This window comes from Lepus europaeus, chromosome 3, assembly GCF_033115175.1.
Source record: "Lepus europaeus isolate LE1 chromosome 3, mLepTim1.pri, whole genome shotgun sequence".
Classification (NCBI taxonomy): domain Eukaryota; kingdom Metazoa; phylum Chordata; class Mammalia; order Lagomorpha; family Leporidae; genus Lepus; species Lepus europaeus.
The window spans coordinates 43,541,791-43,567,367 of NC_084829.1; the positions used below are offsets into that span (position 1 = coordinate 43,541,791).

General features: G+C 43.4%; 2 protein-coding genes across 6 annotated transcripts in view; one reads left to right on the forward strand and one right to left on the reverse strand.

The window, feature by feature from the left end:
• Positions 1-5,098, reverse strand: part of XPO5 (exportin 5) — a 51,584-nt gene extending 46,486 nt beyond the window's left edge. For both annotated transcript variants that reach the window (XM_062186175.1, XM_062186174.1), the window contains exons 1-5: positions 4,883-5,098; positions 3,388-3,509; positions 2,420-2,492; positions 383-520; positions 44-226 (exon numbers count right to left, since the gene is read on the reverse strand). In XM_062186175.1, coding sequence (XP_062042159.1) covers positions 44-226; positions 383-520; positions 2,420-2,492; positions 3,388-3,509; positions 4,883-4,987 — 621 coding nt within the window. In that variant the 5' untranslated portion in view covers positions 4,988-5,098. The remainder of the gene's footprint in view (positions 1-43; positions 227-382; positions 521-2,419; positions 2,493-3,387; positions 3,510-4,882) is intronic.
• A 209-nt stretch (positions 5,099-5,307) lies between these two features.
• The window catches only part of POLH (DNA polymerase eta), a 39,293-nt gene continuing 19,023 nt past the window's right edge, over positions 5,308-25,577 (forward strand). Inside the window, exons 1-5 of one of the 4 annotated variants that reach the window (XM_062186179.1) lie at positions 5,308-5,508; positions 9,775-9,915; positions 10,744-10,878; positions 14,860-15,077; positions 21,253-21,422. In XM_062186179.1, coding sequence (XP_062042163.1) covers positions 9,779-9,915; positions 10,744-10,878; positions 14,860-15,077; positions 21,253-21,422 — 660 coding nt within the window. In that variant the 5' untranslated portion in view covers positions 5,308-5,508; positions 9,775-9,778. Of the gene's footprint in view, positions 5,592-9,774; positions 9,916-10,743; positions 10,879-14,859; positions 15,078-21,252; positions 21,423-25,577 lie in introns of those variants that run through there. The other 3 variants (XM_062186180.1, XM_062186181.1, XM_062186182.1) reach the window with 3 other exon arrangements.

The window sequence follows — 25,577 nt, forward strand, 5'->3', positions numbered from 1 at the left end:
CCTGGTCAGAAAGGAGGATTTTGTGGACCGGGGAATCCCTTACCACTTGCCGGTACTTGTTTACATTTTCTTGAAGTGTGTTAAGTAGAAAAGTGAAGATCCTTTCCATGTTCTGGGTTAATGTTTGCTGGATATCCCTTCTCCTCTGAGGGGGAAGCGTCTGAAAGGTCACGACGTCCTCTGCCAGTCGCAGAAGGATGAACATCACTAATTCTGTCTGTGTTTCCTATATCAACAGAAGTAAGCTAGTTAAACTAAAGCCAAACATCTTTTGTCACTACAAGCACAACCAAAGGCTGTTTTCCGTTGATAAACCCACCACGACCAGCAACAAAAAACAGATCCTGAAGTCATCCCAAGAGCAAGTACACTGAATTCATACCCCTTGTTTGGAGAGGGTGTCCAGCTCCATCAGCATGTCAGGCCAATGCTGTGGCCACTCTCGCTTGATCATCTCTACTACAATTCGAGACAGAACATCTTTAATATGGTTCTCTTCTTCCAAGATGTTTAATGTTCCCTGAAAAAGAACAAGAGATTAAAAGGTCTGCAAAGGAAAAATCCAGGTTGTAAAAAGTGTTCAAAACTCATCCGTACGCCTGCTTTTAAACTAAACCGAACCAACCAACCTGTTCTTCATGTCTCAGTCATCTGCCCTGCATTCCCAGTAATCATTCTGCCCACTTACAACCTAAGTGCGGGTTACCCCAGCTAATAAATGACTCGCAGAGAGAGCTAGAAGAACATTACTGTTTTTTTTATTTTATTGCTCTTTTTTTTTTCCAAAATTCATTCATCTGAAAAGCATAGCAACAGAAAAAGACAGAGAACAACAGCCAGTGCTGGGTCAGGCCAAAGCCAGGAGCCAGGAACTCCACTTAGGTCTTTCATGTGAGTGGCAGTGACCCAAGTACTTGAGCCATCACCTGCTGTCCCCTAGGGTGTGCATTAGCAGGAAGCCAGATGGGAAGTAGGGGTGGGACTTGAACCCAGGCACTCTGATATGGGATACAAGCATCCCAAGCAGTGGCTTATTCACTGTGCCACAACTCCTGCCCCAATACAATTGTTCTTTATACACTGAAGAGACGCTCATATTGATTTTTCATTTCCTTTGAGGGCTAGAGTAGAAAAGGATAAAAATAAAAAGTACAATGAAGCTAATGAAATAGAAGGCCATGGAGGAGCAGCTATTTTCCTACTGGAAGATTTAGAAAAACTATTTCTGGATATGTCTTCTTCTCAAGTCTGATCAACACTAATGAAGTATGACTTCTAGTCTCCCCAGAACTAGCGAAATAGATGTCCTAGTTAGCTAAGTTAATTAATTTTGTGGGGAATTTGTTTTCCTGTTAAAGGCACTAGAGATTTGGGGGCTACGAAGGATAGGAGTTCCCCCTTTCATATCCATTGCAAAAGAAAAAAAGACTGTAGATTTAAAATGTTTAAAATCATATTCTGGGCCGGCGCTGTGGCACAGCAGGTAAAGCCGCTGCCTGCAGTGCCAGCATCCCATATGAGCATCAGTTCAAGTCCCAGCTGTTCCACTTCTGATCCAGCTCTCTGCTATGGCCTAGGAAAGCAGTAGAAGATGGCCCAAGTGCTTGGGCCCCTGCACCCACATGGGAGACCTGGAAGAAGCTCCTGGCTTAGGATTGGCATAGGTCCAGCCAACTGGGAAGTGAAACAGCAGATGGAAGATGTCTCTCTCTGCCTCTTCTTTTCTCTCTATGTAACTGACTTTCAAATAAATAAATCTTTTAAAAAATTCATATTCTAACACTTGAAACAAACTTTATTCTGTGTGTTTTTCATCTCACTATATGCAGTAGTTGAGCCTGTTAAAAAAGGAAACAGCGGAAGATTTCCCAATTCCTTGGGCCCTTGCACCCACATAGGAGATCTAGAAGAAGCTCCCGGCTCCTGGTTGCAGATCAGCTCAGCACTGGCCATTGTGGCCATTTGGGGAATGAACTAGCAGATGGGAGATCTCTCTCTCTTTCTCTACCTCTCTCTGTAGCTCTTTCAAATATATAAAATAAATCTTAAAAAAAAAAAAAAAGAAACAAGCAAAGTAGACTAGTGTTTCAGTGTTTCAATCAATTTAAATCTAAGAATCTTATTTGTTCATTTGTTGAATATGAGCATGTTAAATTTCCTTTGCTCTCTCTTTACAATGTAAAAAATAGAAGTTGACACATAAGGGTGATTAATTAAACCTAGTATGAGAAATGTGATGAATTATGATTTCTTGTGATGGCTGCTATTTTTACCTTGCAGGCAACAGTAAACATGATACAAAGAATGCTGTCTGATTTATGGAGGAGGAGTGAATTTTTACACAAATGCTACATTGAAAAAGTCAGGCCTCATCTAAACTGCCTTGGAAACACAAGTCTTCCAAACACCCATTTCTTACATTTGCAATAAGCTCCATGACACTGTTCTTCAGATAGACCTTCTCCAATCGAGACATACTGTTCCACCGAAACCTGCCCATGAAAAGGAACAAAACCAATAGAATCACGTTAGAAGTCTTTTCTTCACAAGAGAATAGCTTTGATTCCCGCATTAGATTATGCTGGAGATTTCATTAGGAAATCACACTTTTTGATTTTATACCCTTCAGAGAATGGACAAAATAGTCCACATTGAACCAAAATATTTACTACAGAAAAATTATTAGTTTTATACAAGCAGTGTTCATCAACTGTACTCTACATAGGACTTGTGCCACAAACCAGCTTCCCCCATGATTTCACTGATGGACCAACAGGAAGACACGTCCAGGACAACTCAACAGCATAGCTGCTTTTCAGAACCTGCAAGCTCTCATACTACGAACTCTTTTTTTTGTGCTGGCTTACAAAGTTATAACATAATTCTAGAAAAGATGTGACTTAAGTCTTAAAAGCTGACTCTTCTGATAAATGTTGAGGGCAGGAGACTCAAATTAGGCTGGGTTTTCAGACACTCTCACAATTATCTTGCCTTGGATGCACCATTCAAAGATATGCACCGAAACATAAAAAGGGCAGAGGAGGGGAACACACTGCCCAATCGGAGATTCATTTACCTATATGCTGCATTACTCTAAAGAGGACAGAGGACTGCTGGTGCCCGGTAGGAGCTCTAAATGCTGGACAAATGACCAGCAACTGTGAACTAGTATTTGCTGAATGCGTCACACGTACTACGCACTCTATGTGGATGAAGAAACTGAAGGGAAAGATTAAGCCCTGCATGAAGCTTCCCGGAGGTCCTGGCAACGTCCTGGGGGTGGGGTCCTGGGGACAGCTTCTTTCTACTCACCTAAAAAGCACCTCTATAAGTTAGATAAGAAAAACACGATTTTCTCCTCACAGATTTCAGAGGTAAGCTCCTTACTTGACAACGTGTTCCAGGATCTGAAGGCCAAAATGTCTGACGATGGCAATTTGTGTTTTCTCTGCCAACCTCAAGCCACAGGGAACACAGATAGGGCACTTTTCTTTAAATTCTTCACAAAACTGAAAGAAGGAAAGTTAGTGTCTCCTTTGGGAGCTAAGTGAGGGTGGGGACTAAAAACACTTCATGCTGAGAAACTCCAACCTGGGAGTTGCAAAACCTAGGTCCATATTATATGAATAAAGAACTGATAAATGCTTCTTCCACTGTCATGATTCCATGTTTCCCAGGCTATGGTCAACAGTAGTAGCCATACTAATGGAAAATAATTGGACTTAAAGGAGTAAAAAAACTGTTTCACAATATAGACCTGAACTACCTTGGGAGTGAAATGATAAGTCCTAGGATTTGCTTTAAAAACTTGGGGGAGACACTGAATAAGGCAAATGGGGCAAAACTTTATCACAGCTGGAATTAGGTGACAGGTGTATCCAGAAGTACTGCAGGACTCTCCACTTTTGTGTCCACTTGAAATATTTCACAAGGGAAACACAAACAGAACCCAACTGTTTGATTCTAAACCCTGTGGCACACATCTCTCTAAAGTTTCCCTCAAGCAGCACTCACTCTGCTTTATGAAGTTACAGCACTCAAGTTATGTCCAGCACAAATAGTCTCTCTTCAAGGGCCACTTCCTACCGCCCACCTAGACCGTCTGACAGGGGGATACTGCTCATCTTGTATTCACATCCCCGGATGTATTCCCAAACTGCAACGCTGACTCAGTCCCCAGAGCCAAGCATGGTGGAGTCAAGAAAACTACTTTCAGGAAACCCAAAGCGCCCATGTGAAGATGCAAACTAAGCGGTAGAAGTTCATCTTTGCGCGAAAGAGCTTAAGAATATCCCCGGGGCGGTGTGTGTATGTGAGAGAGAAAGAACATTAGTCCGGGGGTGGGGGTGGGGGGCGGACATTAGTCCAGAAATGTCCAAGACACACATGGGAGCGAGAGGCGGTAGGGACCTAAGGAAAGGCGCTCCAGGGAGGCTGGAGGTCGATTGGGATGGCCTGGGGAGCGTGGGTCAGCAGGGAAACGCACAGGGCGAGGGCGGCCAACAAGGAACGAAGCCGGGGCTGGGTGCGGGGTCTGCACGTGCGCTAGAGGCCGGGGGGCTTGGGGGACGCGAACCGGAGCAGCCGGCTGCCGAGGGATCAGGGTGCCACGGGAGCCGACAGAAGTGGGGCAGCGGGCTGCAAGGGGCAGGGAGGAGGGGCGCTGAGAAGCGAGGGGCAGCTCGGGACCCCCCGGCGCGTGCCGGGCGAGCGGAGGAGGCGGGGGCTGGGAAGAGGCCGCCAGCGAAAGGAACGCGGGCCGGGGGCAGGCAGGTCCAGGGGCCGCGTGGGCAGGCGGCGGCCCGGGTTAGGGGCGCTGTTGGGGCTGCCGGGGCTCGGGGAGGGTCTCAGAGCGGGCACGGGGCGCCAGGACCCCAGCTACCTTGAGTGCTTCCAGCCGGTAGCGCTGGGTGGAGCTGGGGTCCATCATGACCGTCACCGCTTTCACCAGCTCCTCGCACAGCGCGTTCACTTGATCCATCGCCATGGCTCGTGCCACGCGCCGCGGCCGCGCACTACGGCCGTCCCGGGAGCACGAGGTACCGACGGCTCCCTCAGCGAGGCCACACGTTGGTACCGGGCCGCGGCGGGCTGGGGGCGGGGGACGGGAGGTGGGAGGAGGAGCGTGAGCAGCAGAATGCTCCAGCCGGGAAAGACCCGGCGCTGCGCACGCGCCCGACCCTCCACTGCGCACGCGCCCACGGAAGTGGCGGCTCCCTTGTGACGGTTGCTACTGGGTGGGCGGAGCGGGAGGCGGAAGGGCTGCACCGCGCAGGCGCGTCAACGGCCCTGCGCGGCGCGCGCGCTGTCTGACCTCAGTCGAGAGGGCTCGCTGCTGAGCGCCTAGCGCTTGGCCCTGTCTGGTTGCTTTGCCACTCCTGCTCCGTTTCTCTGTCGTCACAGGGAACAAATCTCTCCGGAGACTCATTGGCCCGCTCCCAGAAAGGCGACAAGGTACCCAGGATCCCTTCGTTTCCCTTCGAGGGGGCGCGGAGCCCGGCGTCCTCGGTAAGAAGATGTAGACCGCTGAGTATCGCAGTGTCCCGGGTTCGCATCTTGTAGCTGCCGGTTCTATGATACAGCAGTGACTGGTGAGCCGACAGGACGTGAAACGAGGAGCTAATGACGGCTGTTGTCCCATAAGATTTCCCTTGAGGGCAAGTGATGTTAGTTTTCCCCGGTTGCGCTTAAGCCGTCCTCTTCGCTTGTGCCTGTTTTAACTGGAATGTGCTGTTGTCTGGCACCAAACGTGCTTTGTGGGAGTTGGGATAAATCAAGACATTGAAAGATGAATAGAATCGCAGTGGTAGATTTGTGCAGTTCTGATAACTTACCAACTGCTGATGAGACTTCAGAGTCGTGTGGCCGTTTTCCGAACGCAGGGTTTGGCCAGGAAGTGTGTTTCATTTTCCGTGTGTTTTCAAGCTGTTGCTTTCTCCGGTCATTACATAAACTGGAAGCCTTAGCCGCTTCGTTGTCTCCTGAAGTCGGCATATCTGGCTTTGTGATTGTGTATTCATTTAAGTGTTTGGTGGACCTAAAATCGCTGCTTATTATCTAATATGGTTCTTACTTAGTGTTTTTTTGGGGGGCAATGCTGGTTTACTATTTTCTGGCTTTATCTGTCCCAATACTATAGAAAAGTCCCTCTAAGATAAAGGGATATCAGCCATGTTATAGGTTAAATTATCACATTCTGCCTGTTTTAAGTGGATTGTCAATCGGAATTTTTAAGAAATTAAGGCCTTGACTATTCTGATATTCTTTTTTTTTCCTCCACTATTTTGCTGGTTGTGTAGTTGCAGGAGAGTTTTTTCAAGGTGAATGTTGATTTTTGAAAAACTTTTTTTAGAATACAGTTGGGTGCTCACTCAACTGTATAACCTGTGTTTCTTGTATTTAAATCATAAATTACTGATGTTGCTGTAAATATCTCATTGACTTTAGGTCAGTGGTTCCCAGACTCTGCTGCTGATTGAAATTGCTCAGAGACCTTTTAGAAATCATAATGCCCAGGTCACACTCAGCACCAGTTACATTAGGATGTCTGGTGGTGGAAGCCAGATATCAATGCTGTTTAAAGGTAGTTCCCACCTCCAGCCAAGTTTAGGAGCCACTGCCTTATATTCCTTCTTCCAGATTACCGACGGTGTGAGTGATGGAATTAGCATCCATTCTGATGCAGGTAGAGTTTGTTCTCCCAGTCTACCGGTCATACCTTGGTGTGTGTCTTTCATGTTCTGGGTTACATGAATGGGCATGAAATCACTGTGAGAACACTACAACGCAGTTGTCACGGGCAGCTTCCACGGTTGGCTGCCTAGTGATTCAAAATTTGAAGAGAAACAGGATATTTGCATATTCTCAAAGTATCCTTTCCCAAGATGTGTATTAGTTACAAAAAGAAAAACAGTAGCTTTGCAGCGGGAAACCTGGCCAATACCATATTAATTTTCATGGTTAACATAATCAGTGATGAGACGCTGATATCATGTACCCTTCCCTCCATATGATACATTGAGAATCACACATCGCTTCTATTGCTGTTCTTGGCAAAGATGCATCTCTTAATGAGAAAACATCAGATAAGCCCAAATTGAGGGTTTTTATTTTATTTTATATTTTAATTAAAAAAAATTTTTTTTACAGGCAGAGTGGACAGTGAGAGAGACAGAGAGAAAGGTCTTCCTTTACCATTGGTTCACCCTCCAATGGCCACGGTGGCCGCCGCGCCAATCTGAAGCCAGGAGCCAGGTGCTTCTCCTGGTCTCCCATGCGGGTGCAGGGCCCAAGCACTTGGGCCATCCTCCACTGCCTTCCCGGGCCACAGCAGAGAGCTGGACTGGAAGAGGGACAACCAGGACAGAATCCGGCACCCTGACTGGGACTAGAACCCGGTGTGCTGGCGCTGCAGACGGAGGATTAGCCTGTTGAGCCGCGGCGCTGGCCTGAGAGGTTTTTTTTTAAAGATTTATTTGATAAAGTTATAGAGAGAGAGGAAGAAGAGAGACAGCGAGAGGGAGAGGTCTTCCGACATCTGCTGGCTCACTCCCCAAATGGCCACAAAGGCCAGGGAGGGGCCCAAGTACTTGGGCCATCTTCCATTGCTTTCCCAGGTACATTATCAGAGCTGAGACTTGAACCAGTGCTGACATGGGATACTGGCCTTGCAGGCAGCAGCTTAACCCTCTGCTCTATAGTGCCAGCCCAGAGAGACTTTCTTTTTTTTAAGATTTATTTATTTATTTGGAAGAGTTACACAGAGAGAGAAGGAGCGGCAGAGAGAGAGATTTGTCTCCTACATGGGTGCAGGACACAAGGACTTGGGCCATCTTCTGCTGCTTTTCCCAGGCCATTAGCAGGTAGCTGGATTGGAAGTGGAGCAGCAAGACTCGAACTGGTGCCAATATGGAATGCCAGTGTCTTAGGCAGTGGCTTTACCTACTATACTATAATGCCAGTCTTTGAAAAGTTTAAATTAAAAAAAATTATTTATTTAAAAGGAAGAGTGACAGAGATAGATCTTTCTATCATTTGCTCACTCTCCAAATATCTACAGCAGCTAGGGCAGCAGCAGGATAGTATCCTTAATTGTGTGGGTTTTTTTGTTTGTTTGTTTGTTTGTTTTTGTTTTTTTTTTTTACAGGCAGAGTGGATAGTGAGAGAGAGAGAGAGACAGAGAGAAAGGTCTTCCTTTGCCGTCGATTCACCCTCCAATGGCCGCCACGGCCAGCGCGCTGCAGCTGGCACACCGCGCTGATCCAAAGGCAGGAGCCAGGTGCTTCTCCTGGTCTCCCATGGGGTGCAGGGCCCAAGGACTTGGGCCATCCTCCACTGCACTCCCAGGCCACAGCAGAGAGCTGGCCTGGAAGAGGGGCAACTGGGACAGAATCCGGTGCCCCGACCGGGACTAGAACCCGGTGTGCCAACCCCGCAAGGCGGAGGATTAGCCTATTGAGCCACAGCGCCGGCCGTTAATTGTGTTTTGAATCAGAAAAAGGATATTAGTTGAAAAAAATCACTGAAATCCAAATAAAATATGTAGTTGAGTTAATAATAAAAGGAATCTTCAAAAAGTTTAGAGAAAATGTGCATTATCTTTTAATTACATTTTTCCCTGAACTTTTTGAAGTACCGTGGTATTATACCAATATTCACTGTTTGATTTTGATAACTGTGCTAATAAAATGTTAACATTAGGGGAAACTGAGTATGTAGGAACCCTACTATTTTTATTTTTGCAGTTTACTGTTATTCTAAAAGAATTTCAAAATACAAAGAAGATCTCCATGAATGCTGTGATGTTAAAAATCATTTTCTGCTTCTTTTCCCTGAACTTACACTTGAGAGCTGTCAATCAACTGTATTAACTGTTACTTTCTCCCTAGTGATTTTGCATTGTGGTTATAATTTGCATTTCCCATGACTAGTGATGTTGAACTCAATTTCATGAGAATTTTTTTTTTTTTAAAGAGAGGGAAAGACAGAGATCTTCCATCTGCTAGTTCACTCCCCATATGGCTTCAACGGCCATGATTGGGCCAGATGGAAGCCAGGAGCTTCTTCTGGGTTTCTCAGGTGGGTGGCAGGGACCCAAACACTTGGGCCATCTTCTACTGCTTTCCCAGGCTATTAGGGAGCTGGATCAGAAGTGGAGCAGCCAGGACACGGACCAGTACCCATATGGATGCTGGTATCCCAGACAGTGGCTTTATTCTCTATGCCACAACACCTACCCCTTGGCTATTTATTTTCTTTTGTGAAGTGTTTAGTTCTTCAGGGAATGAAAACTGTTATTGTTGTTTTATAAACATTTATTTTATTTATTTGAAAGGCAGAGTTACAGAGAAAGAGGGAGAGACAGATCTTCCATCCAGCTTACTCCCCAAATGGCTGCAATCGCTAGAGTTCAGCCAGGCTAAAGCCAGGAGCCAGGAGCATCATCTAGGTCTCCCACATAGGTGCAGGGGCCCAAGCACTTGGGCCGTTCTCTGCTGCTTTCTCAGGCCATTAGCAGGGAGCTGATCAGAAGTGGAAGTAACCAGAACACCAATAGGCACCCATATAGGATACCAGCATTGAAGGAGATGGCTTAACTGGCTACACCACAATGCTAGCTCCAGATGAATGTTTTCAAAACTTACTGTTTATTACCAAAATAAACTTGTACCAATTTATTCTCATGCCAGTCATCCGTGAAAGAACAGAAATACGGTTTTCCAAGGTACTTTGGGTTAGGTACCTTTCTAACTGTCCATGAATATTGTCTTACAGGAAAATGTCTACTGGACAAGATCGAGTGGTGGTTCTGGTGGACATGGACTGTTTTTTTGTTCAAGTGGAACAGCGGGAAAATCCTCATTTGAGGAATAAACCTTGTGCAGTTGTGCAGTACAAATCATGGAAAGGTGGTGGGTATGTATCATCTTAACTGTTTAACTTTTTTTTTTTTTTTTTTAAGATTTATTTATTGGGGGCTGGCGCTGTGGCGTAGCAGGTAAAGCTGCTGCATGCTGTGCCGGCATCCCATATGGACACCAGTTCGAGTCACGATTGCTTCACTTCTGATCCAGCTCTCTGTTATGGCCTGGGAAAGCAGTAGAAGATGGCCCAAGTCCTTGGGCCTCTGTATCATGTGGGAGACCCAGAAGAAGCTCCTGGCTTCAGATCAGCTCAGCTCTGGCCATTGCAGCCAATGGGGAGTGAAAAGATATTTATTTGAAGGGCAAAGTTAGAGATAGTGACACAGAGAGATCCTCCATCTGCTGATGCACTCCCCACATGGCTGTAACAGCTGGAGGTAGGCCAAATGAAGGCAGGACAGCCTGGAACTCCTTCTGAGTCTCCCACATGGCAGGTAGGGGCCCAAACACTTGGGCCTTCTGCTGCTGCTTTTCCCAGACACATCGGCACCAAGCTGGACTGGAAGTGGAGCATCTGGGACTCGAACCAGCAGCACTCATATGGGATGCCTGTGTTGCATGGTAACTTAACCTGCTGTGCCACAGTGCCAGGGCTCATTATAATTGTTAACTGTTGTTTTCATCTATGGGAATACAGTGCTGCTGTGCTGGGTCCTGTTTTTGAGATTTTGGAACTGCTATTGGCATCTGTGGTCAAGAAGTGCCTAATGTTATATGCCAATATGCTACTCATGTTTGTGGCTATTAGTTATAGCCTATTAATTGTTCTTGCTTGTGATCATGTAATGTTTTTCTGTTCCCTCTGTTTTTCTAACCTTAGAATAATTGCAGTGAGTTATGAAGCTCGAGCGTTTGGGGTCACTAGAAGTATGTGGGCAGATGATGCAAAGAAGTTATGCCCAGATCTTCTTCTGGCACAAGTTCGTGAGTCCCATGGGAAAGCCAACCTCACCAAGTAAGAAAAAGCATCTTAAAGTTGAGAGAACATAGAGGAGTTGGAAATAATATTCTGTGTTTCAAATTTGTTTTGTGTAAATAATATCTGAAAAGTTACCTTTTGTTTGCGATCCTATCTATGAAATGAAAACAGACTTTGATATTGTTTCAGGAATAGTATAGGATCATTATAACCCGCAACCTGCTGCCTTTGATACCCATTCAATTCCCTAATTGTTTAAAAATTGGCTGTTAACATCGGATCAGCGCGGTGCGCCGGCAGCAGCGCGCCTACCGCGGCGGCCATTGGAGGGTGAACCAACGGCAAAAAGGAAGACCTTTCTCTCTATCTCTCTCTCACTGTCCACTCTGCCTGTCAAAAATAAATAAATAAATAAATAAATAAATAAATAAAAATTGGCTGTTAAAACCTAGTATCAATTCCCATGTTCTCATTCCAAAAGTCCAAAATGTTGAAAGTAAATAAATTGATTGAAACTAAGAGCTTTTTTAGGAAAGACTGACTCAAATTGACATTTTAATGTGATATCTACAAATTTGCTAGAATTGAATAAGCTCAGCGGAAAAAAATTTTCTTATTTTTGAATTGAATTATCTCTCCTGACATTTTAGAAGTTTAGTCTTGGAGACATTTATCAGCATAGCTAGTCAGGGGTAGGTACAAGCCCTAACACTTACATATTGGGCATATATCATAAATCAGGCACTGTGTTAAACTCTGGACAATATCTCTTTTAAATTTCGTGTTGTTATGAGATAGGTACTAGCGTAAGCCCCCTTCATAAATGAATCAAGTTTATAGAAATTAAGAAATTTAAATTTACATGGCTAAGTAGAAGACTGAGTATTCACACCAATTTTTTGAGATTCTAATGTCCATTTTCATATAGTATGAAGTATATATATATAATATTGTGTGGTGTTTTGTAGGGATCATGCTAAAGCTTGGGACTTGAGCTGTTTCATGAATTACAAGTCTATAAGTAGAGTAGGATAACCAACCCCACATTGGAGTTAATGCCAAAAAAGAAGATTCAACTGGAGATTAATAAACTTAACCCCCAAAACAGAATTAACTCAGCTAATGACATATGTTGCATGGCATTGAATAGAATTTTATACTATTATAGACAGTGTAACTCCCCTGAAATATATATTGTTGACTTCAAAGTATGATGCAGAAAAATCATATTCCACCAACTTTAAACTTTAAAATCTTCATCAATAGTGGATTTAAAAAAAAAATATTTATTTATTTATTTATTTGAAAGTTTCAGCTACACAGAGAGAAAAGGAGAGACAGAGAGAGAGAGAGGAGTCTTCCATCCATTGGTCACTCCCCAATTGGCTGCAATGGCCAGAGCTGGTCCAATCTGAAGCCAGGAGCTTCTTCTGGGTCTCCCACATGGTGCAGGGGCCCAAGGACTTAGGCCATCTTCTGCTACTTTCCCAGGCCGTAACAGAGAGTTGGATTGAAAGTACAGCAGCTGGGACTTGAACTGGTGCCCACATGGGATGCCAACACTGCAGGCGGCCTCTTTACCTGCTACGCCACAGTGCCGGCCCCAGTAATAGAGGATTTAAAAAAAAAAAAAAAAATCTGGGATAAGTATATAGACCAGAGAGTTAATAAGATTTAGCAGTTTTTAATTAGCAATAATTGAGATAGTCAGTAATAAAATAGTATTTGCAGAAACATACAAATTAAATACTGTATTTAAGATTTTTCTTTTTTTTTAAAAAGATTTATTTTACTTATTTGAAAGGCAGGGTTACAGAGAGGCACAGGAAGAGAGAGAGAGAGCGAGCGAGAGAGAGAGAGGTCTTCCATTCACTGGTTCACTCCCCAAATGGCTGCAAAGGCTGGAGCTGAGCCGTTCAGGAGCTAGGAGCTGCTCCTGGGTCTTCCATGTGGGTGCTGGGGCCCAAGTGCTTGGACTATCTTCTACTGCTTCCTCAGGCCATAGCAGAGAGCTGGATTGGAAGTGGAACAACCGGGACTCAGTGGTACCCATATGGGATGCTGGCTCTGCACTCAGCAGCTTAAACTACTATGCCACAGCACCAGCCCCAGATTTTTCTAATTTTATTAAAAGTACCTTGGAGTAATTTGCATAAGAGACTGAAGAAGCACTCAAATGTTACAGTAGAGTATGCTATTCTGGCTCTGTGTGTGTGTGTGAGTAAATTGCTCTCTTTTATTCTTTGAAGCCCTGTGCTCTTCGTAGTTAAAGTAATGACTAAAAAGAAGAAAGTCAAATACTTCTCTAATTCTGTCTTGAGAATGTTTAGGAACAATAATTGCACTAGTTTTTCTCAGTGTCTTAGTAGAGGTACAAATATTTTCATTTTTCTGGTAAGTATATTCAGTAGGAATAAAGAACCTTAAAATACATAGTAGGTTCAGATGCAAGGAAAGCAAATATCTGCATATTGTCATGGAAAGATAGTCTTAAAGCCAGAGGAGTGAGTTACTATAGTTTGAATAGAAGGTGTGTGGAGATTAGTGTGCCCTGAAGGTTGTCTGTCTGCCTAGAATGCGTCATCACATTGTAGGTGCTTATTCTTAGCCTGACCATTTGTGTTATCTTCAGTGTGATCATTTGAATTTAGTGGATCTAGAAGTGATTGGTTGGGGTAAGTGTATGTGTATGTATGTTGATAACCTGTCCACATGTTAACCAAACTCACCATTCAAGTATAAAGCCCACATGTCAGTTTGTTATTTATAGTGAAAAATACTGTCCTGAGGAAGGCCAGATAGACTTTGGCTCACTGGTCAGTGCAGAGTTTCTTGTAACTTACCTGTTATTTGCAGACAGAATTAGAAGACTGAATGATAAATATATGAAAATAACAAAAAGGGACTAGGTGATCATAATACAGTGTTTTCTAGTTTGTCTAGTTCAAGGGATTCATTTCCTCTTGAGAAAAATACTTGCCATGGGGCTGGCGATGTGGAGAAGCAGGTTAAGCTGCTGCCTGCAGCTCCAGCATCCTATCTGGGTGCCAGTTCATGTCCTGGCTGTTCCTCTTCTGATCCAGCTCTCTGCTTATGGCTTTGGAAAGCAGTGGAAGATGGCTTAACTGCTTGGGCCCCTGCACCCACATCGGAAACCTGAATGAAGCTCCTAATCCTGGCTTTGGCCTGTCCTAGACCTGTGGTGCCCATTTGGGGAGTGAACCAGCAGATGGGAGATCTCTCTCTCTCTCTCACTCTTGTTCTCTGTATGTGTGTGTGTAAGTGTGTATGTATGTATGTGTGAGTAAGCCTCTCCCTCTCCATAACTCTGACTTTCAAATAAATAAACAAGTATATTTTAAGAAGAAAAGTCCTTGTCATATAGATAAGTCCATGGACTGAATGTGTTCTGCCTCTGTAGTGCCAGCCTTATGTTACAAATGTTTGCCTCTGTGGTTCTTCCTTTCCTTGCTCTATCCTTGACCATTTATTTACCTGCTCACTGACCCCTTCTGTTGGGTTACCAGCTAGTCTCTGTGAAGCTGCTTATCTTTTGATTATATTTATTCTTTTTTTTATTTTTTTATTTTTAATTTTTTTTTTATTTTTTGACAGGCAGAGTGGACAGTGAGAGAGAGACAGAGAGAAAGGTCTTCCTTTTGCCTTTGGTTCACCCTCCAATGGCCACCGCGGCCGGCGTACCATGCTGATCCCAAGGCAGGAGCCAGGTGCTTCTCCTGGTCTCCCATGGGGTGCAGGGCCCAGGGACTTGGGCCATCCTCCACTGCACTCCCAGGCCACAGCAGAGAGCTGGCCTGGAAGAGGGGCAACCAGGACAGAATCCGGTGCCCCGACCGGGACTAGAACCCAGTATGCCAGCGCCGCAAGGCGGAGGATTAGCCTAGTGAGCCACGGCACCAGCCTGATTATGTTTATAATTTATGGGAGGGAGAATGGGGACCAGCAGTCACAAGGTTGCTTACATTGTTTGCTTACATATGTGATTCTCAAACCTAGGTATCGAGAAGCCAGTGTTGAAGTGATGGAGGTAATGTCTCGTTTTGCTGGGATTGAACGCGCCAGCATTGATGAGGCTTTTATAGATCTGACTGATGCTGTGGAAGAGAGACTACAGAAACTACAAGGTCAGCCTATCTCAGCAGACTTGTTGCCAAGTACTTACATTGAAGGGTTGCCTCAAGGCTCTACAACAGCAGAAGAGACTGTTCAGAAAGGTACTTCCATAGCATCATATTCTTCTGCTTCCTGCCCTTGGAACATGCTTTGCTTGATCATTCTGCTGCTGCTTGGAATGATTGAAAGGAAACTTAAACTACAGACTGAGTGAATCGCAAGGACTCACATGGGAGGATATGCAAATTCTCTTATCTTTCCAGGTATATGCATATTGAGAAGCTGTGAAATCTGAATGAAAGTAAATTTTTCTTTAGATAAGACTAGAGCAGGTGAGTATTTGCAATAGAAGGCAGAAGATTGAGGGTTCCAGTCATTCACAGGTTAATTTACATAATCAGAACTTGGTTTCTTAATCTGTAAGAGGAGTTATCTTTTTTAAGGGAGGGCCTCAGGTCATTCAGAATTTCTATCAGTTCATAGCATATTATGCATAATAGGCTGTACAAATACTGGTGTATCTAGTATGTCTTTTTAGTTATGTCCGTATCATTTATACAGCATTATTTTGAGTATGTGCTTTTTAAAAATTGCAAGATGGTGATATTATATATCTCATTCTTTTTCTTAAGTCTAGAGGTCTGTCGTATGGCTGTATTTAGATATAATTGATATCATGTACCTGCAATGTAATCCATGGTATAGATGCACTGTGTTTGCAGACCATGAACTCACTGGTCGCTCCTGACACCCTACTGTGTATATTATGGGTGTCCTTACTCCTCCATCCCATGGGAGGATGTCTTTGAGAAATATTTTCAGGGGTCAACTGCTATGTCATAGGGTAAACACACGTACTTGGTTCACCAAGTACTGCTGAATTGCTCCTCAGAGCAACACTGTAACAGTTCACATACCCACAGCATTACACCAGAGTTCCTGTTTTCCCCTCATGTATTTTACCTCCACCTAGTATCATGTAATGTTTAAAAATATTTGCCAATGTGGTAGCTTATTTTTTGATTCACAAGAATTCCTTGTATATCACAGTTTCTAGTCCCTTGTGTGTTTTTGACATTTCAGATAGCTTCTTTCAAGTCTGTTATCCGCATGTTAACTTTGTTGAACAAAGATTCTGACTTTTAGACCATCAGTGTTTCACCATGGCATTTTGAATCTTGCCTATGAAATCTGTTTCTGTGAAAAATTCGCAAAGCTGTATTTCCTACATTTTCTTCTGTTTGCTTTAGCATTTATTTTTAGAACTTTCAATGATATGGAGTTGTTTTTTGTTTTACTTAGTTTAGGGAGCCACTTTAATTCTTACAGTGAGCCACTTTTCCCAGTATTTATTTATTAAATGATCCCTTCTTTCTTCAACCTCCCATATCTTAAAAAAAAAAAAAAAGTGTATTTTTATTTATTTGAAAGTCTTAAAAGGAGAGAGAGGGAGAGATCCTCCACCCACCAGTTCAATCCCAAATGACCGCCATGCCAGGAACCTGAAATTCCATCTGGTTTTCCTGTGTGGATTTCGAGCCCAGGCACTCAGGGCACCATCCACTGCTTTCCCAGACACATTAGCGGGGACCTGGATTCAAAATGGAACAACTGGAATTTGAACAGGAGCCTATTTGGGACACTAGTCATTTTGAGTAGTGTGTAGTGATATCATGTTGTGGTTTGAATTTTCATGTCCCTGGTGTTAATGAAGTTGAGTATATTTTTATGTTTGTTGATCATTTGATATCTTTAACATAAAGTGCCTGTTCAAATCTTTGGTTCATTTTGTTGTTGTTAGATTGTATTGATTCCTTTTATTTATTTATTTTTTTTATATATTTTTTAAAGACTATTTATTTGAGAAGTAGAGAGTTACAGAGAGAGGGAGAGACAGAAAGGTCTTCCATCTGCTGGTTCACTCTCCAAATGGCTGCAACAGCCGGAGCTGAACCAATCCAAAGCCAGGATCCAGGAGCCCTCTTCCAGGTCTACACAGGTACAGGGGCTCAAGCGCTTGGACTATGCTCCACTATTTTCCCAGGCTATAGCAGAGTGCTAGATTGGAAGAGGAGCAGCTGGGACTTGAACCCAGCACCCATATGGGATGCTGGTGCCACAGCACGAGCTGCTGAACAGAGATTCTTAATTTGGTCCAATTTGTCTTCTCTCTCCCCAACCTTCATAGATACTTTTTATGTCCTGTTTAAGAAATCTTTCTTTACCTAAAGATCAAGAAGATACTCTGTTTTATTCTAGAAGCATGCCTTTCACATTTAGAAATATGATCCTGTGAGGGAGGTGGAAGTGGGTGTGGTAAACAAATATCAAGTTTCCTTTTATAAATTATATGAATATCCAACTATTATATCTTTATAAAAGCTGTGTTTTTTTCTATAAAGATCTTGTACATTTCTTAAATTCATAGATATTTTAAATTTTTGTTGCAATAGTGACTTATATTTTTATATTTTTATTGATGTATAGGGGAATGAATTTTTTTGTAAGTTCATCTTTACTGGAAAAAATGTTAATCTGTATGAAATACTTTAATAAAATGCTTGAAGATTAAAAATGTTTTCTTAAATTATGCTTAAATTAATACAGTAAGAGCTTGCTTTTGTGATAACATTAGGTTATGACAATTGTAGGTACCAGATCTAAGGTAATTTTCATAAGAATAGGGTCTTTTTTTAAAATGGAAAAATCTGAAAGTTGAATTCAATCAGATCTCAAAACAATGAATTTTGCATCTGGAGGCTTTGAACAGAGTATCTACATCTTTTTCTTAGCTACTTACAAATGGCTCTATTCAGGAACAGTGTACCTATTCACCCCTTTATTTGTAGCATATCAATGCGAACTACTTTGTAACAGGATTCTTACATTTGTGAGAACTCTTTCAGTAAAAACCTTTGAAATGTAAACATTTAGCAAAAGGAAACTATCTTGACGCACATCTGTAACAAGTTAACTTCTGGAGTGACCTGTAGGGCAATCTGATATTATTTGAACAGTAAAAATTTGTCCAGAAAAAGCTCCAAGAGAGAAAATAAGATGCACGATGTACAGTTTCTTTTGGCTATTGAACACTTGTAAGCTGTACCGCTAACGTGGCATATGGAAAGTTTGCTCTAGCACTGCCCAGGGAAGCTTGTGATTTAAGGACAAGGGGGCATTATTTTATTCAGTGATCCTGAGATAGCAATTTGTCAAGAGGAAGTTTTTTGTGGAAAATATAATAGTAAAAATGTGCCACTTATGAAAAAAGTGCAAAGTTATGGTAAATTACATTTGATAATGAAAAATACCACATTTTTCATTATTATTCTGGGATCAGAGTCAGAAATTATAATTAAAAGGTTTATAATTGAAAGGTTTTCTGGCCGGCGCTGCAGCTCTCTAGGCTAATCCTCCACCTGTGGTGCCGGCACCCCGGGTTCTAGTCCTGGTTGGGGTGCCGGATTCTGTCCCGGTTGCTCCTCTTCCAGTCCAGCTCTCTGCTGTGGCCCGGGAGTGCAGTGGAGGATGGCCCAAGTGCTTGGGCCCTGCACCCCACGGGAGACCAGGAGAAGCACCTGGCTCCTGGCTTTGGATCGGCGCAACACGCTGGCCGTAGCGGCTATTTGGGGGGTAAACCAACGGAAGGAAGACCTTTCTGTCTGTCTCTCTCTCACTGTCTAACTCTGCCTGTCAAAAAAAAAAAAAAAGTGTTTTTTTTTTTTTTTTTTTGTCTCAGTTTTCTTGGGTGTATGACTGAATTGTTTTAAAATAAACATTTGGAATTAGTTTTGTAATGCTTTAATTCAGCGGTTCTTTGAGATTGTTTTGAGAGTTATATTCTCTTTTGAAAATTTCCTGAAAGCAGTGGATTCTTGCTTGCTTCATTAAATATGTATAACTACACATAAGACAATTTTGCATGCATCTTTCAGGAAATTCACAAACCCTTTGAAACCTGCATACCTCAGAATTAAGAATTAGTGTTACGCATTTTGTGGTTTTATCTGCAAAGCATTATTGAATCTGTAATATCTCTGGCTAGAGGGGGTACAAAATACTTTCCTTGGTGATCAAAGAAAAAATTTTTTAAAGATTTGTTTATTTGAAAGACAGAGTGTATATATATATAGAGAGAGATATCTTCCATCTACTTATTCATGCCCCACATGGCTGAAATGACTGGAGCTGGGCTAATCTGAGGCAAGAAGCCAGGAGCTTCTTCCAGGTCTCCCATGTGGGTGCAGGGACCCAAGGACTTGGGCCACCCTCTGCTGCTTTCTTAGGCAAATTAGCAGGGATCTGGATCAGAAGTGGAGCAGCTGGGACTTGAACCGGCTCCCAGGTGGAATGCATCTATCACAGGAGTGGCTTTCCCCACTATGCCACAGTGCTGGCCCCCAGAAAACTGTCTTTCAGGTGACAGAACCATGTTTGTAGGAAATCCTATCTACTAAAGAAATAAAAAACTAGAATAAGTTTTTAGGAAGGTTGCAAGGAATGAGGTCAATATGTTAAAATCTACGATATTTGGGGGCCGGTGCTGTGGCGTAGCAGGTAAAGTCCTCTGCCTGTAGCGCCAGCATCCCATCTGAGCTGCAGTTCAAGTCCTGGCTACTGATCTTCCTAACCAGCTCTCTGCTATGGCCTACAGAAGCAGCGGAAGATGGCCCCAGTGCTTGGGTCCCTGCATCCACGTGGAGACCTGGAAGAGGCTCCTAGCTTCTGATTGGCCCAGCTCCAGCTGCTGCAGCCACTTGGAGAGTGAACCAGCAGATGGAAGACCTTTCTGTATCCCTCTCTCTGTAGCGCTACCTCTCAAATAACTAATTTTTAAAAAGTCTCTGGTATTTCTATACACTGAAATGAAAAAAGAAATAGAAATTTAAAAATCAATATGTAGCATTAAAATAATGAAATTTTTAGAGGTAAATTTAATGTATGTGAAACTAGTACAAGAAAAAAATGTAAAGTGGAAGTTAAGATGAGTAAATCAATAGAGATGTGTGGACCATGCTCATAATCAGAAGACTAAATATTATTAGAAGGGCAAAGTGTTTGGCCCAGTAGTTAAGATGCCTGGGTTTGAGTCCCAACTCTAGCTTCTAGTTTTCTGCTGATACAGAGACTTGGGATAAGTGGTGATGGCTCAGGTGGTTGGGTTCCTGGCTCTCAGTATCAGCCCTGGACCCTAACCAGTGTTGTTGCAGCCATTTTAGAGTGAACCAACAGTTGGAAGCATTCTCTCATTCATTCATTCTCTTTCTTTCTCTGCCTGTCATAATTAAAAAATGTCAGTTCCTCTAATTATATTTTAAGCAATTCAACTAAAACCAGCCTCTAGAAATAGATAAATACTAATATAAGTTTATGTTGAAGCTTGAGTTAATTTTTAACATGTTCTAATTGGATAATTGGTAGGAAGGAAATTTGAGAAAAACTAGGGAGAGAAAACATACTTTAAAAAAAAAAATCATTGCTCAGGGTCAGTGCTGTGGCATAGAGAGTAAAGCCGCCACCTGCAGTGCCAGCATCCCATATGGGCACCGATTTGCATCCTGGCTGCTTCACTTCTGATCCAGCTCTCTGCTATGGCCTGGGAAAGCAGTAGGGGATGGCCCAAGTCCTTGGGAGCCTACACCTCCATGGGAGACCCAGAAGAAGCTCCTGGTTCCTGGCTTTGGATAGGTGCAGCTCCAGCCATTGCTGCCAATTGGGGAGTGAACCAGCAGATGGAAGACCTCTCACTCTCTTGCTCTCTTTCTCTGTCTCTGTCTCTGCCTCTCTGTAACTCTGCCTTTCAAATAAATAAATAATTTTTTTAAAAAAACAATCATTGCTCATGAAAGATGACAATAATGCAAACATTTGTTGAGCGATTAACGTTATAAGACTCAGTCTGTTGCTGTAGCTAAGGCTGCCAGAATTTGTATAAGGAGAAATTGACCTCTTGTAATTGGTCCTCTAAACTTGCCATTTTTTTTGAAACCCTACGTGTCTAAAGTACCTGAAATCTAAGCATTTCTACATTATATAACAAGTACCACCACTTGCCACTTAACAATTGGGATATGTTGTGAAAAATGCACTGTTGGGTGATTTGGTGGTTGTGTGACCCTCACAGCTTGTACCTGGGTTTCTGCTGCACACCTTGGCCATGTGGTGAATGCTGTGGGGTATGTAGTCTGTCCTTGACCACAATGTTTTGTGGTGTGTTTCTGTAAATAACCAGTTTTTCAAAATTTCTAAATGTGACTTCCTGATTTTTTTTTTCAGAGGAAATACGAAAACAAGGCTTACTCCAGTGGCTCGGGTCTCTGGCAATTGATGGCACAGCCTCTCCAGATGTGCGGCTCACCATGGGGGCTGTGATTGTGGAGGAGATGAGGGCGGCCATAGAGAGGCAGACTGGCTTCCAGTGTTCGGCTGGAATCTCACACAATAAGGTGAATCCTAGCCCATTTCAGAGAGAAGCATCAGTCAGTGAAACACAGGCAGGATAGATAAGGGACACTGAAATTATTACAGTCATACTTTGATGTGGGTTATTTAAAATTCGTGTTGGGCTCAATGAAAGCATAAGTAATTCTTTCATGTGGGAATTGACATTGACTAGAGTACTTTTTTTTTTTTTTCCTTTTTTAAGATTTATTTGTGTATTTGAAAGTCAGAGTTACACAGAGAGAGAAAGAGAGGCAGAGAGAGAAAGAGAGATCTTCAATCTACTGGTTCACTCCCCAGTCGGCCCAACAGCTGGAGCTGCACGGATCTGAAGCCAGGAGCTTCTTCCGGGTCCCCCATGTGGGTGCAGCAGCCCAAGCATTTGGGCCATCTTCTACTGCTTTCCCAGGCCATAGCAGAGAGCTGCATTGGAAGTGGATTAGCCAGGACTTGAACCAGCGCCCATATGGGATGCCTGCACTGCAGATGGTAGCTTTACCTGCTATGCCACAGTGCTGGCTCTGGGGTGTATTCTTATACAGGTTGAAAAATTGTAGAGGGGCTGGCGCCTACAGTGCTGGCATCCCATTTAGGCGCTGGTTCATGTCTCAGCTGTTCCACTTCTGATCCAGCTCTCTGCTATGTCCTGGGAAGGCAGTAGAAGATGGTACGGGTCCTTGGGCCCCTGCACCTGCGTGGGATACCCAGAAGAAGCTCCTGGCCCCTGGGTTCAGATCGGCACAGCTCTGGCTGTTGCAGCCAATTGGGGAGTGAACCAGCGAATGGAAGACCTCTCTCTCTCTGCCTCTTCTTCTCTGTGTAACTTTGACTTTCAAATAAATAAATAAATATTTTTTAAAAAGAAAAAAAAAAAAGGAAAAAAATAGGAACCCAACTATTTGATCTAAAACCTGCTTCCCAGGGACTGCTTCATCAGGATGCTGGAGTTGGGAGCCAGAGCTGGGAATCAAACCCAGGCACTCTGATATGGGATGTGAGCTTATTAACTGCTGTCTTAACCACAGGCTAAAGGCTGGCCTCCATGAATTTTTTGACACTTCCTTTTATGTGAACTTATATTTTCACTTGCTGAACTTTCTTTTTTATTTTTATTTATTTGAGAAACACAGTTCCTATCCATTGGTTCACTTCCCAAATGTCCACAATGCTCAGAACTGGGCCCGGACTGGGCCAGGCTGAAGCCTAGGAGCCAGGAACTCAATCCAGGTTTCCCACATGAGTGGCGGGAACCCAGTTACTTGAACCATTACAGTTACCCCTCAGGGTCTGCATAGCAGAAACCTGGCATCAGGAGCCGGAGCCAAGTGTCAAACCCAGACCTTCCAATGTGGCCATGAGTGTCCTAACAGGTAGCTTAACTGCTAGGCCAAACACCAGCTCCCATGTTACCTTGTTTTCTTACGTGGGGTTGCCTGAGTGTTTTATGCTTTTGCTTATTTTCTCTTTTTTTTTATTTTTTATTTTATTTATTTATTTATTTATTTATTTTTGACAGGCAGAGTGGACAGTGAGAGAAAGAGACAGAGAGAAAGGTCTTCCTTTGCCGTTGGTTCACCCTCCAATGGCCGCTGTGGCCGGCGCACCACGCTGATCCAATGGCAGCAGCCAGGTGCTTCTCCTGGTCTCCCATGGGGTGCAGGGCCCAAGTACTTGGGCCATCCTCCACTGCACTCCCTGGCCACAGCAGAGAGCTGGATTGGAAGAGAGGCAACCGGGACAGAATCCGGCACCCCGACCGGGACTAGAACCCGGTGCGCCGGCGCCGCAAGGCAGAGGATTAGCCTAGTGAGCCGCAGCGCCGGCCTATTTTCTCTTTTCTATTTAGAGCAATATGGGAAATGGGTAGTAAAATTTTATTAATATGGACCACTGTTTTAATGTAGGGGCAGAATAGCTGGCTTTCTGATAAACTAAGTAAAGTACAGAGAAAGTCTGAGACTTGCATCCCATTCTGACCAGGGCTCATTAGGTAGGCAGTGGCAGTTTGTCCCTGGTTGCTACCTTCATTCCCTCCATCCAATAAGAGAAAAGGTTTTTTTTTCTTTTTATAGTTGAGTGGCAAGAAGGGTAGAAATAGTTTTGATCTAATTTAAATCACACTAAATGTTGCCTAACCAAAGTTCCTAAAGAATATGGTTAATTTCAGGGCTGATGCTGTGGCATAGTGGGTAAAGCTGCCACTTTCAGTACCGGCATCCCATATGGGCGCTGGTTAGATTCCCAGCTGCTCCACTTCGATCCAGCTTTCTACTATGGTGGGAAAACAGTAGAAGATGGCCCAAGGGCCTGCACAGGAGACCCAGAAGAAGCTCCTGGCTCCTGGCTTCAGATCAGCACAGCTCAGGTTGTTGCAGCCATCTGGGGAGTGAACCAGTGATGGAAAACTTCTTTGTCTCTCTGCCTCTCTCTGTAACTGCCTTTCAAATAAATAAATCTTTAAATATGTATATATATAACTATATGTATATATAACTATATATATATATATAGTTAATTTCAAGAGTGATTTTATGTTTTTCTTACCATTTATTATTTGTTAAAATCATCACTAAAGTGCTTTATTCTTTGGAAGAAGTTCTGAGGGAGGGTCTGGCATTATGGTGTAGTGGGTTAAGCTGCCACCTGCAACACCAGCATTCCTTATGGGCACTGCTTCATCCTGGCTGCTCCACTTGCCATCCAGCTCCCTTATGTTGTCCCTGGGAAAGCAGCTAAAGGTGGCCCAAGTTCTTGGGTTCCTGCACCCATGTGGGAGACCCAGAAGAAGCTCCTGACTTTCACATGGCCCATCCCTGGCCCCTGTGACCATTCAGGTCATGAACCTGGTATAGAATATGGAAGATCTCTCTCTCCCTGTCTCTCCCTCTGTCTCTGTAACTCTACCTTTCAAGTAAATAAATATATCTTTGTTAAAAACATTTTCAGAGGAGCTGGCACTGTGGCACAGCAGGTTAAAGCCCTGGTCTGCAGTGCCAGCATTCCATACAGGCGCTGGTTCAAGTCCTGGCTATCTACTTCCAATCCAGCTCTCTGCTATGGACCGGGAAAGCAGTTGAAGATGGCCCAAGTGCTTGGGCCTCTGCACCCACATGGGAGACCCAGAAGAAGCTCCTGACTCCTAGCTTCAGATTGGCCCATCTTTAACTGTTGAGGTCATTTGGGGAGTGAACTAGCAAATGGAAAACCTCTCTCTCTCTTTCTCTCTCTGCCTCTGCCTCTCTCTCTGCCTCTGCCTCTCTGTAACTCTGCCTTTCAAATACTAAGTCTTTTTTAAAAAAATATTCCCAGGGATTTAAATTTTATCTTTAAAAACAAGTTTTTAAAACTTATTTGAAAGGTGGACAGAGATCTTCCATCTGCTGATTCACTCCCTACATGGGTACAACACCCAAGACCGGGCCAGCTGAAGCCAGGAGCCAGGGACCCATGTGGTCCTCAAGCACTTGAGCCATCACCTGCTGCCCCCGAAGATGTGCATTAGCAGGGAGCTAGGTAGGAAGTAGAAGAGCCAGGAATTGAACTAGGTGTGCCGGTGGGGAATGTGAGCATCCCAAGCAGCAAATTAACCACTGCCCCAAACACCTGCTCCTATATTTTTTTATTAAGTGGTGTGTGTGTGTATGAAAATGTTTACTGTTGGAGGAGATATCTCAGCCTAGTCTCTCACAGATACTAAATTAGGATAATCTGTTAAATTTGGGACTCAAAATGGATTAACTCAGACATACAAATGATGTAGGGTAAAACAAGTTTGTCTCAGGATTTTCATATGGACATATTAAGAAATGTATTTTAGTTGAATCTGTTTGATAGGTTCTGTGCTTTTCAAACTTCTTCAAGTAGAAGGACCTCAAGGACTAGGTGGGGGAGGACAGAATTTCTAGAGGGAAACTAAGAATGACTATGGGAAGAACGTGAGGATAATGATAATGGGTCATGTTCCACTGAGGAGGTTGTGGAGTGCCAAGTTTTAGAGATAAGAGTCTTGAGTATTTGCTTTTCTTTTTGTTTTTAATGTGGAACTCATCAGTTACAACCTTTAAGCTGTGTTTGTGTTTTAATATTCACCCAGTCCGTGCTGTTGTGCCACAGCAGGTTAAGACTCCCCTTCCAATGCTGGCATCCTGTATCAGAGCGCT